Here is a 15447-nt window from a genome sequence, read left to right as displayed (position 1 = left end):
TTATCTTAATAAACTTGTATGTTTATAGACGGTAACTAGACTTACTGTGGTGATCACATCATAAGGAATGTAAATGTTGAATCACTATATTGTACACCTAAAACTAACATAATATTGTTTGTCAGCTATAACTGTAAAAAGTGATAATACCAACAACGAAATAGAAATTTTGGAGCTGAAAAATATAATATCTGTGTTGAAAATTTCACTAGAGGAGTTCAACAGCAGGTTTAAGCAGACAGAAGAAACAATTATCAAGTCAAAGAAGCCAAATGAAGAAAATGGGACCAACATATACATTGTGGGAGTCCCAGAAAAATAGAAAGGGGCAGAAAGATTACATGAAAAAATAATGGCCAAAAACTTCCTGAATTTGATGAAAGACATGAATCCATAAATCCAAAATGTTCAGCAAACTCCAAGTAGAATAACATCAGCGAGAACCTCACCAAGACACATAATCAAATCATCATAAAGAAAATCTTCAAATGAGCTAGACCGAAAAGACTTGTCTGGTACAAGGGATCCTCATTAAGATTAGCAGCTTGTTGCAGGCCAAAAGGCAGTGGAATTATATCTTTAAAGTGCTGAAAAAAGAAAATTATTAACTTAAAATTCTATATCTAGCAAAGCTTTCCTTCAAAAAAATGAAGGAGAAATTAAAATATTCCCAGATAAAAAGTGAGGAAGCTCATTACCTTTATACCTGACTACCAGAAACATGAAAGCAATATGAAGCTATAAAGATCTCCAGTATATGTAAATACATGGGCAAAAAAAAAAAATCAGTTTTGTAATTCTGGTTTGTAACTCCACTTGAATTTTCTAAAAGATTTAAATGACAAATGCCTTAAAAATTATAAATCTGTTAGTGTATATATAATGTATAAAGATGTAATTTTTACATTATTAACAAAGTGTTTGGAGGGTACACAGCTGAATAGGAGTAAAGTTTTTGTATGTGATTGAAATTAAGTAGGAATCAATTCAAATTAGATTCTTATAATTATAGTATGTTATATGTAATCCCAATGGTAACTACAAATTAAATAGCCATAAACTATATTCAGAAAAAAATGGAAAGGAATCAAAACATGTCACTACAGAAAATCAACTATATATACAAAAGAAGACAGTAATGGAGGGAATAGAGGAGGAAAGCCATATGACATACATAAAACAAAGTGGCAGAAGTCCTTCCTTATCGATAATTCAATGTAAACAGAAAAAAAAAATTCCCAATCAAAAGGGGTAGATTGGCATAATAGGTTTGAAAAAATCTGATTCTAAGTTTTCTATGAGATTCACTTTAGATCTAAAGACTCAAAAAGATTGAAAGTGAAAGGATGGGGAAAAAAAAGATATTCCATGCAAAAAGAGTAGCCAAAAGAAAGCTGGATAAATACCAAATTTTAAATTATTATTGTTACAAGAGACAGAGAAGGAAATTATATATTGGTAAAAGGTTCAATGTACCAAGAAAATATAACAATTATTAACATATACACCCATCCCTTGATTTATGTAGTATTTTTATGAGTTTTTTATACACATTAATTATTACCCCGATTTACACGGACTTTTTATACACAGCTTCCATTACGCAGTCTCATTTTACACGGTTCTTTTTCATTTCCATTATTGGCAATTATTCTTTCTAAAAATCAATAGCTTAACTCGGCAATGAACAAAGAACTAATATTTACTAATACACAATTATTAATGATCTTCCCATCCATTGGATGGCAAATAAAGCATGGGTGACTACTGATGCTTTTTGGGATTGGTTTTATATACTTTCAAATATTTCAAGCAATAAAGATAGAGACTTTCTGCCAAGTAAAAAGAGAAGGTTGATTGCTTTAGATTATAGTATAGCCACCAACAGAGAATAAAATTTATTTGGTTTTTCTGAATTTTCATTAGCATTTTTTTGTGAAAATGTGTGAAATAAATATTTTTATGACTTATATTGGCCTATTTAGTATTTTTTTCGTACTGGTGTGCTCTTTATACAGTTTTCTTCTGCGTAAAAAAATAAAAAAGATATGGAATGGATAATCTGCATAAATTGAGGGATGGGCGTATCCATAAAAAATTAAAGCTCTAAAAGACATTATTCAAACACTGATGGAACTAACACGAGAACTAGACAGTTCTACAATAGTTAGACATGTAAATACCCTATTTTTGTTAATGCATAGAATCAAAAGATCGATTTAAAAATAGAAGAATTTAACAACACTATAAAAACACAGATTCAGAACACTCCACCTAACAACAGCAGAATACACATTTTTCTCAAGTGTACATTAAACATTCTCCAGGATAAACTACATGTTAGACCATGAAACAAGTCAGTACATTTTAAAAGAATGAAATTATACAATGTATCTTTTCACTACAATGGGTGAAACTAGAAGTTAGTAGCAGAAGGAAAACAGAAAATTCATAAGTATGTTATGGTTCATATATACAATGGAATATTACTCAGGCATTAAAAAAAAATCCTACCATTCGCAACGACATGCATGGAGGTTAATATGCTGAGTGAAATAAGTCAGTCGGAGAAAGATAAATACCATTTGATTACACTTAAATGTGGAATCTAAAGAACAACAAAAATAACTAAGCGAAAACAGACTCACAAATCTAAAGGACAATCTGGTGACAGCCAGAAGGGAGGAGGGTTGGGGGACTGGGAAAAAGGGTGAAGGGTTATAGTAATACAAATTAGAAGTTGATTGAAGGTCACGGAGATGGGGAGCATGGCATAGGGAATGCAGTCAGCATTAATGTAATGGCTAGCTGTAGAGCCAAAGGAAAGAGTAATCAGGGGGGTTGTTTCATAAACTATATAAATGTCTAACCAATGAACTGTATACTTGAAACTAATCACAAAATTTTAAGAAAGAAAAAAAACATATATATTATTTTGATTCAAATACAAAAAAAAAGGAAAATCTCAACTCAAGAATCTAACTTTATACCTTAAGGAAATTAAAAAAAAAAAAAGAGCAAACTAAACCCAAAGCTAGCAGAAGGAAATACAGAATAAAGTAAAATTTTTTTTAAAAAAAAGAGAATTAGTAGAGAAAAATGAACAAAACCAAAAGTTGGACAGACTAACTTTTAGCTACACTGATTAAGAAAAAAAAGACTATTAAAATCTGAAATGAAAATGGTAACATTACTGATTTTATAGAATAAAAAGATTATATGAGAATACTATGAACAAATATATACCAACAAATTGGATAACCTAGATGTAATAAACAAATTCTTAGAATCACACAACCCACCAAGACCAAATCATGAAAAAATAAAAATATACCTAAAACTAGTAAGGAGATTGAATTAGTAATCAAAGAGAACTCTCAACAAAGAAAAGCCTTGGATCAAATGGCTTCACTGATGAATTCTACCTGATATTTAAAGATTTTACGCCGGTCTTTCTCCAATTCTTAAAAGTTGAAGGGGAGGGAACCCTAATACTCCCTAACTCATTCTATGAAGCCAGCATTACCCTGATACCAATGCCAGAAAAGGAAATTACAAGAACACTAAAGACCAATATTTCCTTCTAAATATTGATGCCAAAATTCTCAACAAATACTAGCAAACCAAATTTAATGGCATATTCAAAAGGATTATACACCATGAACATGTAAGATTTATTTTCAGAATGTAAGGTTGGTTCGACATATGAAAATCAATCGCTGTAATATACCACATTATCAGAATGGGGGGGTGCGGAACATGGTCATCTCAAGCAATATAGAAATATCATTTGAGAAAATTCAACACCCCTTAATGATAAAAACACTTAACAAACTAGGATCAAAAAAAATCACCTCAAAATAATAAAGACCATATATAAAAACCCACAGCTAACAACATACTCAATGGTGAAAAATGGAAAACTTTTCCCCAGGATGAAGAACAAGAAAAGAATGCAATGTCCTCTACTTTCATTCAGTATAGTATTGGAAGTTCAGAGCATTAGGCAAGAAAAAGAAAAGTGAAGCCATTCAAGTTAGACAGGAAGAAATAAAATTGTCTCTGTTCATAGATGGTATGATCTCATATATAAAAGCCCAAAAATCCTAGTAACAACAACAAAAATATCTTAGAGATAATACATAAATTCAATAAAAGTGCAGGGTACAAAATCAATACATAAAAATTAGTTGCATTTCTATATACAAATTATGAACAATCTGAAATTTTAAACAATTCAGTTTATAATAGCACCAAAAATAATACTTAGGAATAAACTTAACCAAGGAGCTAAAAGACTTGTACATTGAAAACTACAAAACATTGATAAAATAAATTAGACAAATAAAGGTGTTCATGGACTGGAAAACTTAAGATATCAATACTGCTCAAAATTGATCTACAAATTCAATTTTTAACAAAATACCAACTTTTTTTGCAGGAACAGAAAATCCATCCTATAATTCAAATGGAATCTTAAGGAATTTCAAATGATCAAAACAATCTTGGAAAAGCAGAATAAAGTTCAAGGTCTCACACTTCTTGATTTCCAAACGTACTACAAAGCTACAGTAACTGAAACAGTGTAGTACTGGCATACAGGAAAACATACAGACCAATGGAATAGAATAGAACAGAGAGCCCAGAAATAAACTCTTGCATATACATACAAGAGGATGAAGTTGGATCCTTACCTTACACCATCTATAAAAATTAATTCCAAATAGATCAAAGACTTAAACATAAGAGTTAAAAGTAAATAACTCTTAGCAGAAAACATAGTGAGGAAGCTCCATAATGGATTTGGACATGATTTCTTGACTGTGACACTAAAAGCACAGGTAACAAAAGAAAAATTAGATAACTGACATCATCAAAATGAAAGCTTTTCTCCATCAAAAGACACTATCAACAAAGTAAAAAAGGCAACACACAAATTGGGAAAAAATACAGTTGGCCCTTGAATAACACCAGAGATAAGGGTACCTAACCCCCATGCAATTGAAAATCTGTGTATAACTTTTGACTCTGCAAAAACTTAAGTTATCCCTTAAGTTATCCCAGAATGTAAGGTTGGTTCGACATATGAAAATCAATCGCTGTAATATACCACATTATCAGAATGGGGGGGTGCGGAACATGGTCATCTCAAGCAATATAGAAATATCATTTGAGAAAATTCAACACCCCTTAATGATAAAAACACTCAACAAACTAGGATCAAAAGAAATCATGTATCCACAGGGGATTGGTTACCAAAATCCACAGATGCTCAATTCTCCCATAAAAATAGCATAGATCAATGCATATATTTGGTCCTCCATATCCATAGACTCTCAACTGCATATCAGAAACACTACAGGTATTTACTGAAAAAAATATTGGTGCATAAATGGACCCTGCACAGTTCAAACTTGTGTTGTTCCAGGACCAACTATATTTGTAAATCATAAATCTGATAAAGCATTAATATCTTGAATATATAGACAACTACAAGCCAACAACAAAGCCTTGAATAGACATTTCTCCAAAGAAGATGTACAAATGGCCAATACACAAATGAAAAGATGTTCAGTATCACTAGTAATTAGGAAGATGCAAATCCAAACCACAATGAGATACTACTTATCATCCATTATCATCCACTTAAAAAACAAAATTAAGTGTTGGTGAAGATATTGAGAAATTAGAACCCTTGTGCACTGTTGGTAGGAATATAAAATGGTACAGTGGAAGACAGGATGGAGGCTTCTCAAAAAATTACCTTACAATCTAGCAATACCACTTCTGGGTATCTACTCAAAAGAATTGAAAGCAGGGACTTGAACAAATATGTGTACACTAATGTTCATGGCAGCATTATTCACGATACCCAAAAAGTAGAAACAATCCACATGTCCATTGATGGATGGATAAACAAAATATGCTTATATTTACAGTGGTATAATATCCAACCTTAAAAAAAGAAATTTTGTATGTGTTAAAACTTGGATGAACTTTGAAAACTAATTTAAGTGAAAGAGGCCAGACACCAAGGGACAGATACTGTATGATTCCACTTAAATGAGGTACCTAGAGTAGTCAGTCAGAAACTGAAAGTAGAACAGTGGTTACTAGGGACTGGTAGAAAGGGGTAATAGGGAGTTATTGTTTAATAGGTGCAGAGTTTAGTTACAGATGATGAAAACATTCTAGAGATAGTGATGATGGTGTACAACAATATGAATGTACTTAATGCCACTAATTGTACACATAACAATACTTAAAATGATAAATTTTAACAAATTATGTATGTATGTTTTATCACATTTAAACAAAAACTCCCACTGGTGGTGTCAAGGGGCATTTTTCCCTAACCCTCCTGTACCTTTGTGAACAATAGTATCACACTGGACCCTTCAGAAATCATCTCTTTATTTTCTGAGTTCTTTCTAGCATCACTTGGTCAGACAAACATGATATTGACAAGACTTTGGTATACTCGGCTACAGCAGGAGGAGCAGTAACTGGCTTTGGGCATAGTTACCTGGCCTAAGAGGATTACTTTTACCTTAAATCCTTCTCCTTTAGTGGTTCTTAACCTTTGCAATCCTTTGTGTATCTGATAAAAGATGGAGCCTCTTGCTAGAAAAATGTCAATAAACAGAAGGTTTCTGCTTATAATTTTAACAGCTCCCCCATGAACCCCTAGGGAGTCCAAAGACTCCCCAGGTTAAGGACTTTTGTTTCAAAGTGACTTCCAAGGGATATCTATCCTCTTACTCAAATAGCAAATGTAGGCTAAGGGCCTGCTGCTTTTGTATTTTACAGACACCGTTGTTAAGGGTATTAATGCGATAGAGTCTGACTCTGTGAACTGTGGGAAAAGGTTAACCAACTCCATGAGCACATATCAAGAGAATGTAAGCAGAGACTAACTATACTAACTATAGCTAAGTCTGATTTTGTTCAGCATCCTAATAGAATACTCAGACCACAAGAAAACTAAACATTTCACTGTGGCACAAAGAAAACATGCCATTGAATGTCCTTTAGTTGACCCAGAGGGGCAAGATGAATGATCTAAAAGCCTCAAACAAGACTCTGCACATGTGTCCAGTGCAGCCTAAGCATTGCAGCCTCTCTCTCAACTTGACTTACATCACCTTTTTCTGCTTCCCAGTGCAATGGGCCTTGCATTGGGCCTCGCCTAGCTGTGCAACACAGACAAGTCTTCTGCCAGACACGGGATGGCATCACCTTACCATCAGAGCAGTGCAGTGCCCTTCCAAGGTAAGAGAAAATCGTGGACCTCCTTTCCCCAGTCTATGTCAAAGCACAGAGAGATGGTGGTGAATGAATGTTTCTCCTCCAATCTCCCACAGCCCTGGGGGTCAAATGCCCTGCCCTTTCACCTCTGTTCTCCCCAGGCTACTGGCCAGCTCAGAGGTAGGTAGGCCTTGCGCTTGCCGGTACTTGCCAAATGAACACAGCTGGGCTTTCCTCTCTTAGAGATGCAGAGCACATGGGGTGATGTTCCTCTGAGGGAAGGCTAATACCACAGAGACCTGCACTAGCCCCAGGGTGGGCAGGAAGTGAGGTCCATAGCATGGCCACCAGAGCCACCACATCTCAAGGGCTCCACCAGCCCCTTAATTCTTATTGACCTCCCTCTAGAAATTATGCCGAGATGAGTACCTGTATCCCTGGGTCTCTACCTATCATTCCTATATAGCCTCCATTTCCTGTCATACCTCCTTGTAGATTTCTGCTAGGGGTGAGGGCTCACCACCCCCCACCTAAGGCGCCATCCCCTGAGACTGGCTCCAGGTTCTGCCTCTGCCAGCCTCCACCATGGGTAGAGCTCATTCTCTGGTCCTGCAGGTTTGTAGAGATGAGCAAAGGCCCAGACAGAGGACGTATCCTTCTGAGATCTTACAGCTGTTCAGTAACAGAGCATAGATCAGAAACCAGATCTAGAAGGTATTGAGTTGCCCAAGATTCTTGGGTTTGCAGCATTGTTTCACATCTGTCCTCCTGATCTGGCCCCTCCAGAGACAGACTCTAACCTAACTCTGCCACCCTTCTCCTGAAGGCCTGTGAGTACCCAGAACTGCTGGTCAGAAGCCTGCAGCGTACACTGGAGGGTCAGCCTGTGGACCCTGTGCACAGCGACCTGCGGCAACTATGGCTTCCAGTCTCGGCGTGTGGAGTGTGTGCATGCCCGCACCAGCAAGGCAGTACCTGAGCACCTGTGCTCCTGGGGGCCCCGGCCTGCCAACTGGCAGCGCTGCAACATCACCCCATGTGAAAACAGTATGTTCCAACCCCAAAGAGCCTTCTGCAAATTCCCCACAGGGCATCAGGTACAGAGGGCAGTGCCTGAGCCTGAGCATAGGGCATTAGAGCAGGTTTCCCAAGGATTGTGAGCTGAGGCCAGAGTTAGGTATGTTCAGAGGGGTGCATGGGTGCATGCATGCAAGCAAAGATGTGTGCAAGGATGTGTGTGTACCTATCCAGGCCATGAAGGATGGCTGGGTGTGCCCTAAGGGCTCCATCCTGGCCCTGAAAGAGCCAAGTGCTATTGGCCAAGTGCCAGATGAAATCAGCCTCCAGCTCACCTGCAGTCATTTCACTGGTGCCCACAGGAGACAATTAAACAGTGGCTCTTGAGGGCCAGGCTACTACAGAGAAAGCACTATTTATAATAAAGCAGCACGCAGAGTGCTTTCTTTTCAGTCGGCCCGGCATCCATCAAAGCTCTACTTCTCACAGAACAAGGACCTGTTGACTGCCTCCCTCCCCGCAACAGCCCCATGAGCAACAAACAACTGGACTAGACAAGAAGCCCTGCCTTTGTGATCTGATACTCATTCACTCCCTCTTCCCGCAGGTCTGATCCTCCTCAACCCAACACCAGCATTTGTATCCCAGTTGGGTGGGAATCTATTTTTTCTTCCTGTGGGCCCAAAACAAATTGGAGGTGCTTCCCCACAAGGAATAAGACAAAGCATGAGGCAAAAAAGAAGAAAATTTTAAATGTCTCAGTGTTTTCCCCCAACAGGGCCTCGCTGAGCATCAGAATCCCACTGCGGAGGCAGGTTCCCTGGAGGCAGATTGTCCCCTGTCACTGTCTCCACACTGGGGAGAGAGGATCTTTGTTCTCCTGTGTGGTGCTGACCCATCTTTGTGACAGGAGCTCCCCACACTCAGTACCAATGTTCAATGAAAGTAGTTCAGACTATGTCAATCACAGATCCTACAACCCAAATCAGCACCAATACTGAAGAACCATCTAGTCTGTGCCAATACTGAACAAGAACACCGCCATGGTGCTCTGCTCAGGCCTGGTTGGGGGGAGGGAGAAGCAGAAAGGCTTAGGTGGAGAATACAAGAAAACAAAGTTTCACAGGGTAAGGAAGGCTAACACTCCAGAGAATGAGGCCATCAACCAGGGCCTTACTTGCACACTACCTCAAAGTGGAGCAGAATGTAGTCCTTCTGGGAACCAGCTCGAAAAGGAGAGTAGCTTGCTAAAATACCATGGGAAAAAGCAAGCTTGCCTAAGAGGTGAGGCTTTCCTAAAGAGAGGGAGTAGACAAACACCCTCAAGAAGGAGAGGAGCTATCAGAAAGGCAGCAAGCAGCCCTGGGCTGGGCCCCAGCATTTGGCCAGCAGCCGCGGCCTGTTGGCAGCCTGCGGGGCAAGTGGCTGAGCCCGACCAGAGCAAGGTTGGCCCAGAGGTGCCGGACAGCAGTGGCCCCTCCAGAACAGAGGTCCAGTGCCCAAAGCAGATCCCAGGAAGCACCCACTTGGCCACAGCCATCAGCCTCTGTTTCATGTTTCCTTTCTGTCCCCTTTCCCCACCCAGTGGAGTGCAGAGATACCACCAGGTACTGCGAGAAGGTGAAACAGCTGAAACTCTGCCAACTCAGCCAGTTCAAGTCTCGCTGCTGTGGAACTTGTGGCAAAGCGTGAAGACAGGGCACAGGGAAGAATCCACCCTGGCCACACAGAGGACTCACGCAACCACCTCGGACAGAACTTAAGCTTTCTTTGTTTTATTTATTTATTTCCCCCTTCCCACTCCCAGCTCACAACCCTCACCCAGCCCCCCCACCCCACCCCAGACATGAGGACCTCAGCATGTCTTCTGTTTCAGTTAGATGGAGGACAGAACGTTGAGAAAGGACAAAGACGGAGGTCTAAAGGAGGTTGCAGAGCAGACTGTGCCAGACAGCAGAAGCTCCCTCCCAAACCTGGGTCCCAAAGAGACCTGGGAAGAGACAGGCACAGCCCCTGGGGACAACAGGGAGCCAGAGCTCCCGGCAGGTGGGAGGGCAGGGGCCCAGGTGGCTTGTAAAGCATTGGTCCAGACTTTGGACAACCAACTGTGTCTTCCCTGGCAGCGCCCTGTTAACGCGGGAGTGTGCTACTCCCATCTCCTCCTCTGCCCCTCAGCCTTGGGAAGGGGAAGCAGGGAGGAGGAGGACACCGTACTGAGGTAGAACCCATCCCAAACTCAGCTCTTCTGCCAGGGGGCACAGAGCAACAAGAACTCAAAACATGGACAAGTAGGGGTAAAGGAGGAGACAATCCAAGTAGGACTAAAGCATATGATGCATAAAAAAGTAGCAAAGGAAGGGGACAGAAGCAAAAAGAAGCCTGTGCATGTTCCTCAATAGGGAAATGGGGGAAGACAGGGGAGGAGTGAGCAGGCAAGAGGCTCACAGACAGGCTCTGAACCCCGTGCCTGGGTGTGTGAGGCTGTAGGCTCAGGGGAGGGGATGCTCAGAGCTCTGCAGCCCTCACAGAGGATATAGGCTCTGGTAAGAGACATGCCCTCCATGGGGTGGAGGAGAGTCCCTGCTCCCCACACTTTCTCAGTGAACTTTCTGCCTATACACCAGTAGCAAAGCTACCCTGGCATCTCATTATTTAAATCTAGAGTCCCCCAGCCCAGAATTCACTGCTGTTGTGGGCCAGGGGCATTTTGAACATGAAAAGGCCAGGTTTTTGGCCTTTGTTGCCGCACTTAAGGGCCAGAGACTAGAGTCAATTTGTCAAAAAACAATTCATTAATCAATTTGCTAGAGTGCACCCATCAAATCATAGCAACCACTTCATTCCAGAGCTGGCCCGGGCATGCGGTGGGACAGTGGGCTTGTGCGGGCCCCTCCCAGACCACAGTGAGAGTTGCCCTCTTATTTATATAGCAGGCTGGGGCAGGGTGATGGGGTGCGGTGGCAAAACTGAAGGGTAACTAAAGCTTCCAAGGCTTTTCAACCCATTCCCCCCACACAATGAACTACTGGGAATCAATATATACCAGTTCTGGTGATCGGATAAATCAACAGGCAAAGACGTGTGCGTGCGCGCACACGCACACACACATACATACACACACACCAGCAAGGTCCATCATCTAGAGTAAGACAGCTTTGGCATAGTCAAGTGAAATTTGGGGACTATTTGGCAAATTGCTCGTTCGGCTAGTGGCTTTGGACAAGTGATTTTGGCTGCCCCCCACGCCCCGAGTGGCCGCAGTTTTATAGTCATGGCAGGGAAGGAAGGCCAGAGTCGCTTACCCCTCAGATAAACCACCCCCTCACACACTCTTGTGAAATGCCACTCTCTCTGGGGCCACCACTGACATCAGGGCTGCATTTTCCAGCCAGCCTGGAAGTAAAGGTTGAGGGGAAGACAACGTTAAGCTGTGTTTTCCCTAGGCAAGCTATGGACAATTTGGTGAGTCTCTTTCTTCCTCACCACAAAAATGGGCTCTAAGAAATGTTACTAAAAATCAGCATAATGTTTATTTAAAATAAAAGAGAATGTTTTCTATGTATATCTTTTGTGAATATTTATTAGGATTTCTTGTATAAAAAAGTGCAATATTAATAATTGTACATTGTCCAGAAAACAAAATATTTGGGCGACTTTTTAGTAACTTCCTGCAGTTGTGTTCCTGTAAACTCAGTGGTGATTATTGTATTGTTCCTATTTTTAATAGAACCTGATGTTTAACTCTGGATCCATCCACTGTGTAAGAATACATTGTAAAAGCTAACATGGGGTGATGGGGCAATAAGAGGTGATTCATTTGTGACATGATAGTTACGCATGGAATGAAGAAGACAAATTCCATACTATTACTAATGTGGCTGATCATTTCCAATTCAATAGCTGTTGAAAACCATTGGCCAATATTCACTTATTCGACATAGTAGGTGTTCTTCAGCTCCGCCATGTGTCAGGTTGGAGCCATTGGAAGTGGGTTTCAGAGCAAGCTTGGAGGACTTCAGTTTGGGGTGGGAAGCCACGTGCTCCTTGCATGACATGAATGTTCATTTACTGTTTGTTCTGTGAATTGTGACTCAGCAGCACCCCAAGATTATTAGGACTGCTGAATAATGTGGAAGGAGGCACTGCCTCCTCTAAAACACAAAACTGTATTTATATTTTTTGTACAGATAATACAGCTTATTTATTTAAATCACGTTGTCTGAGTCTCTGTTAAGCTCAGCCCTTCCATCTTGTTTTGTGCATGCGGTGAGGGTGGTTCTGAACCACTTAAGTGTGTTTGGCTGAAGTGGAAGAATTGCAGTATTTAGCTTTGCATAGGAAGCTGGGGGCCTATGCCTAAAAGGGCCAGTTCTGTAAATGGACCCAGGGCAGCTACATTCATAGATGGGCACATACTCAAGCTTCATGCTACCCTTGACAGGGTAGTGGGCAGATGGGAGTCACAATACCTTTGGGAAGTAAAGTGGTTGTATGTAGGAAGATGCAGACTTGGATGCAGGAGGAGCCTCATTCTAGATCAGGCTTCCTGCGTGCACAGTGTGCACTGTGAAGTACCTGTGTGCTAAAGTTCTGAATGTACACTATTTGTAGGGGCTAACATTTATAGATCACTACTACATTTAATCCTCACATCAACCGTATGGAGTAAATAATCATTTCCATTTACATATGGGTCGATAGAGGCCCCAAGAAGCCCAACGTCACCCAGTTGCTCGGATTCAAAACTTGAATAGTCTAGCTTTTCAGCCAGAGCCTTGCCCTTACCCACTATGCTGTCTCCAGCTCCTGTGTGTGAGAGTCAACCATGCAGGGCCACCTTGGCATGTACACCATTCTTCCCTACTGCTTGGAGGTTGGTAGATGACGACCATGGAATGTTTTACTGGAGTTATCATTTTCTTGGCCTCTAAAATCAATTCTTATGGCATTCTAGGGATCATAGCTCCCTATTTTTAAAGCACTTTAATAGAAATAAAACTACTGTGGGAAGCGACAAAAAAACAAAAGCATACTATAGAGTTCTTTACACAGGCTAAAGGGCAGCAGGTCGGTAGGCCCAGACAATGGCCATACACAGAATTTTATGTGAGATACTCCAGAGGACCCCCCCAACCTGAAAGCCATATTCCAGCCTGTTTTACAGCAACTCAGTCAAGCACATCACATTCTGCTTAGCAGTGTAAAAATACACCAGAAAGCTCTTCTTGAAATTCCAATTATTTTCTAAGGAGTTTTAGGTTTTGCTTTAAAGAAAAAGCCAGTGCTAGAACTATAAATACTCACCTATCGGCAATCGTACTATGTCCTACAGAGATCCCAGTGGAAGGGGAAACGAGTAAGAAATGCCAGAGCAAAAACCCAGGAAGGTTGAATGATTGTATAGGAATTTTTCCAGCCAAAATCACAGAGCTCAGCCAGGAGAAAAAGAGAGATTCCTACCAAGATGCCACCAACCACAGTGTAGAAGTTTGGAATTTTAACCACATGCCAGTACTCACACTAGTCCCCTGCTTGGCCTCAGAAGTTTCTAGGACTTTGACAAGATGAGCCCAGGAAATCTGTGAGTCTACTAAGACAAGAATGGTCAACAACCACCAAAGCTCATTTATGCCTAAGCTTCCTTACCTTTAAAAAGGGGATACCTCACAGGATGGGGTTATGATAAAACTATTAGTTAATTCATGTTGAGGAAATATAAGAGTACCTGGCATATTATTGAAGCAGTCATTGAATATTAATTGCTATTATAATCATACAAGCTACCTTGGAGAGATGGGAAAATGAAGTGCTGACAGAAATGTCACATAACTTCCCATTGTCAGCTTTGAAAGACTCTCTTCTATATTTCCATTTTTGATTAAAGATATCAGTCATTCCTTCAAAGTTCAATACTATACAATAGTGTAAATAACAGAGGTATTAGTGAACCAAACTCTGCATCTCGGAAGAAAAGAGACCAGTCCACGTAGCCAACTCAAAGACTCACCAAAATACAGACAAACTTCCAGAAATACTTTCCTAGACTGATATTATCTTATAATCTCAATGTATAGCCTAGTGTCAATTCAAAATACCCAAATGTACACATAACTGCTATTTCCTTTGATTTACTTTTAAAAAACATTGAAAAAACTCATTCGCGAGCAAATATACCAGTAAAAGCTTAAATTGTGGATATCTCACTTACCAAGTAATACATTTTCTCATAAATAGCATGCTATTATCCTCTCGCCTCATCCTGCAAATAAGCCCAAAGGAAATAATCCACTGTTATTAATCATTCTCAGCTAAAATACGACAAGTTAGATCTCACTAATCCGTCTGTGAGGCTTTCCAAAATAGGCAAATTTACCCCCAAAGGTAAGGATACACAGAAAGATTAAGCTCTGGGGAAATAAGGATTAAGCTCTTGGGAAATAACCCAATGAAAACTGACTTGTTTGGTAAATTAACCTAAGGATAAATTAGGAAACAAGATAAGGTGACACTACCTTGGTTTTGTGTCTCTCCCTCATTTTGTTCAAAGAACTAGCTATGATTTAAAGACTTCAGGATTCAGACTCAGAATGCATTGAATGTGAGTTAAATCAGGGAAGGGTTGTCTACCCTTGTCACATACTGCCAATTAAGAAAATATGGGTGTTGATGCAAATAAACAGTAAATAACTGAATACCCAGTGAATGCTACCAATCCTCTAAGATTAACCTAAAATTATTGTCTGCTCACTACCCACCCGTCCTGTCCACTTGGAAATCAAATGTATACGAATTAATCGGAGAGTATTATTTTTGGCCAAACCTCAGCTTCGTATTCATGGCACCCTAAGGTTTTCAACTGTTTCTTTTGCCGCCCCTAACTGGAAGGCAGATATTGGTAATCAAGACCTTGCTAACAAGAACTAGGCTGTCACATTGCCTGTCAACTAGAGGTATACAGCTTCACTCAGATGGATTCTGTGAAGCACCTGGTCCCAATCAACCATGTGTCACGCTTCTGATAACACAATATACAGATGTCACTCACCTCTGTGTTTTCCAAAAGCAAACTCCATCTTCAACTAAGGATTTCCCAGGCTGCTCCTAAAAACATGGTTTATATAAGTGTAAACAGAAATTAAATGTGCAGTTTTATGTAAGTAAAGAGAAAGCAGAGTGGGGAAT

At 40.2% G+C, this 15447-nt stretch overlaps 1 protein-coding gene across 4 annotated transcripts in view; it reads left to right on the top strand.

The window, feature by feature from the left end:
• ADAMTSL1 (ADAMTS like 1) overlaps positions 1–12475 on the top strand; it is a 391854-nt gene extending 379379 nt beyond the window's left edge. For 3 of the 4 annotated variants that reach the window (XM_015594546.2, XM_006918348.3, XM_006918349.3), the window contains 3 exons: positions 7163–7272; positions 8075–8295; positions 9851–12475. In XM_015594546.2, coding sequence (XP_015450032.1) covers positions 7163–7272; positions 8075–8295; positions 9851–9957 — 438 coding nt within the window. In that variant the 3' untranslated portion in view covers positions 9958–12475. The remainder of the gene's footprint in view (positions 1–7162; positions 7273–8074; positions 8296–9850) is intronic. The other variant, XM_015594545.2, reaches the window with a different exon arrangement.
• Positions 12476–15447: the final 2972 nt, after the last annotated feature.

Source organism: Pteropus alecto, unplaced genomic scaffold (assembly GCF_000325575.1).
Source record: "Pteropus alecto unplaced genomic scaffold, ASM32557v1 scaffold95, whole genome shotgun sequence".
NCBI lineage: Eukaryota > Metazoa > Chordata > Mammalia > Chiroptera > Pteropodidae > Pteropus > Pteropus alecto.
This window is presented reverse-complemented; position numbering and strand designations above follow the sequence as displayed.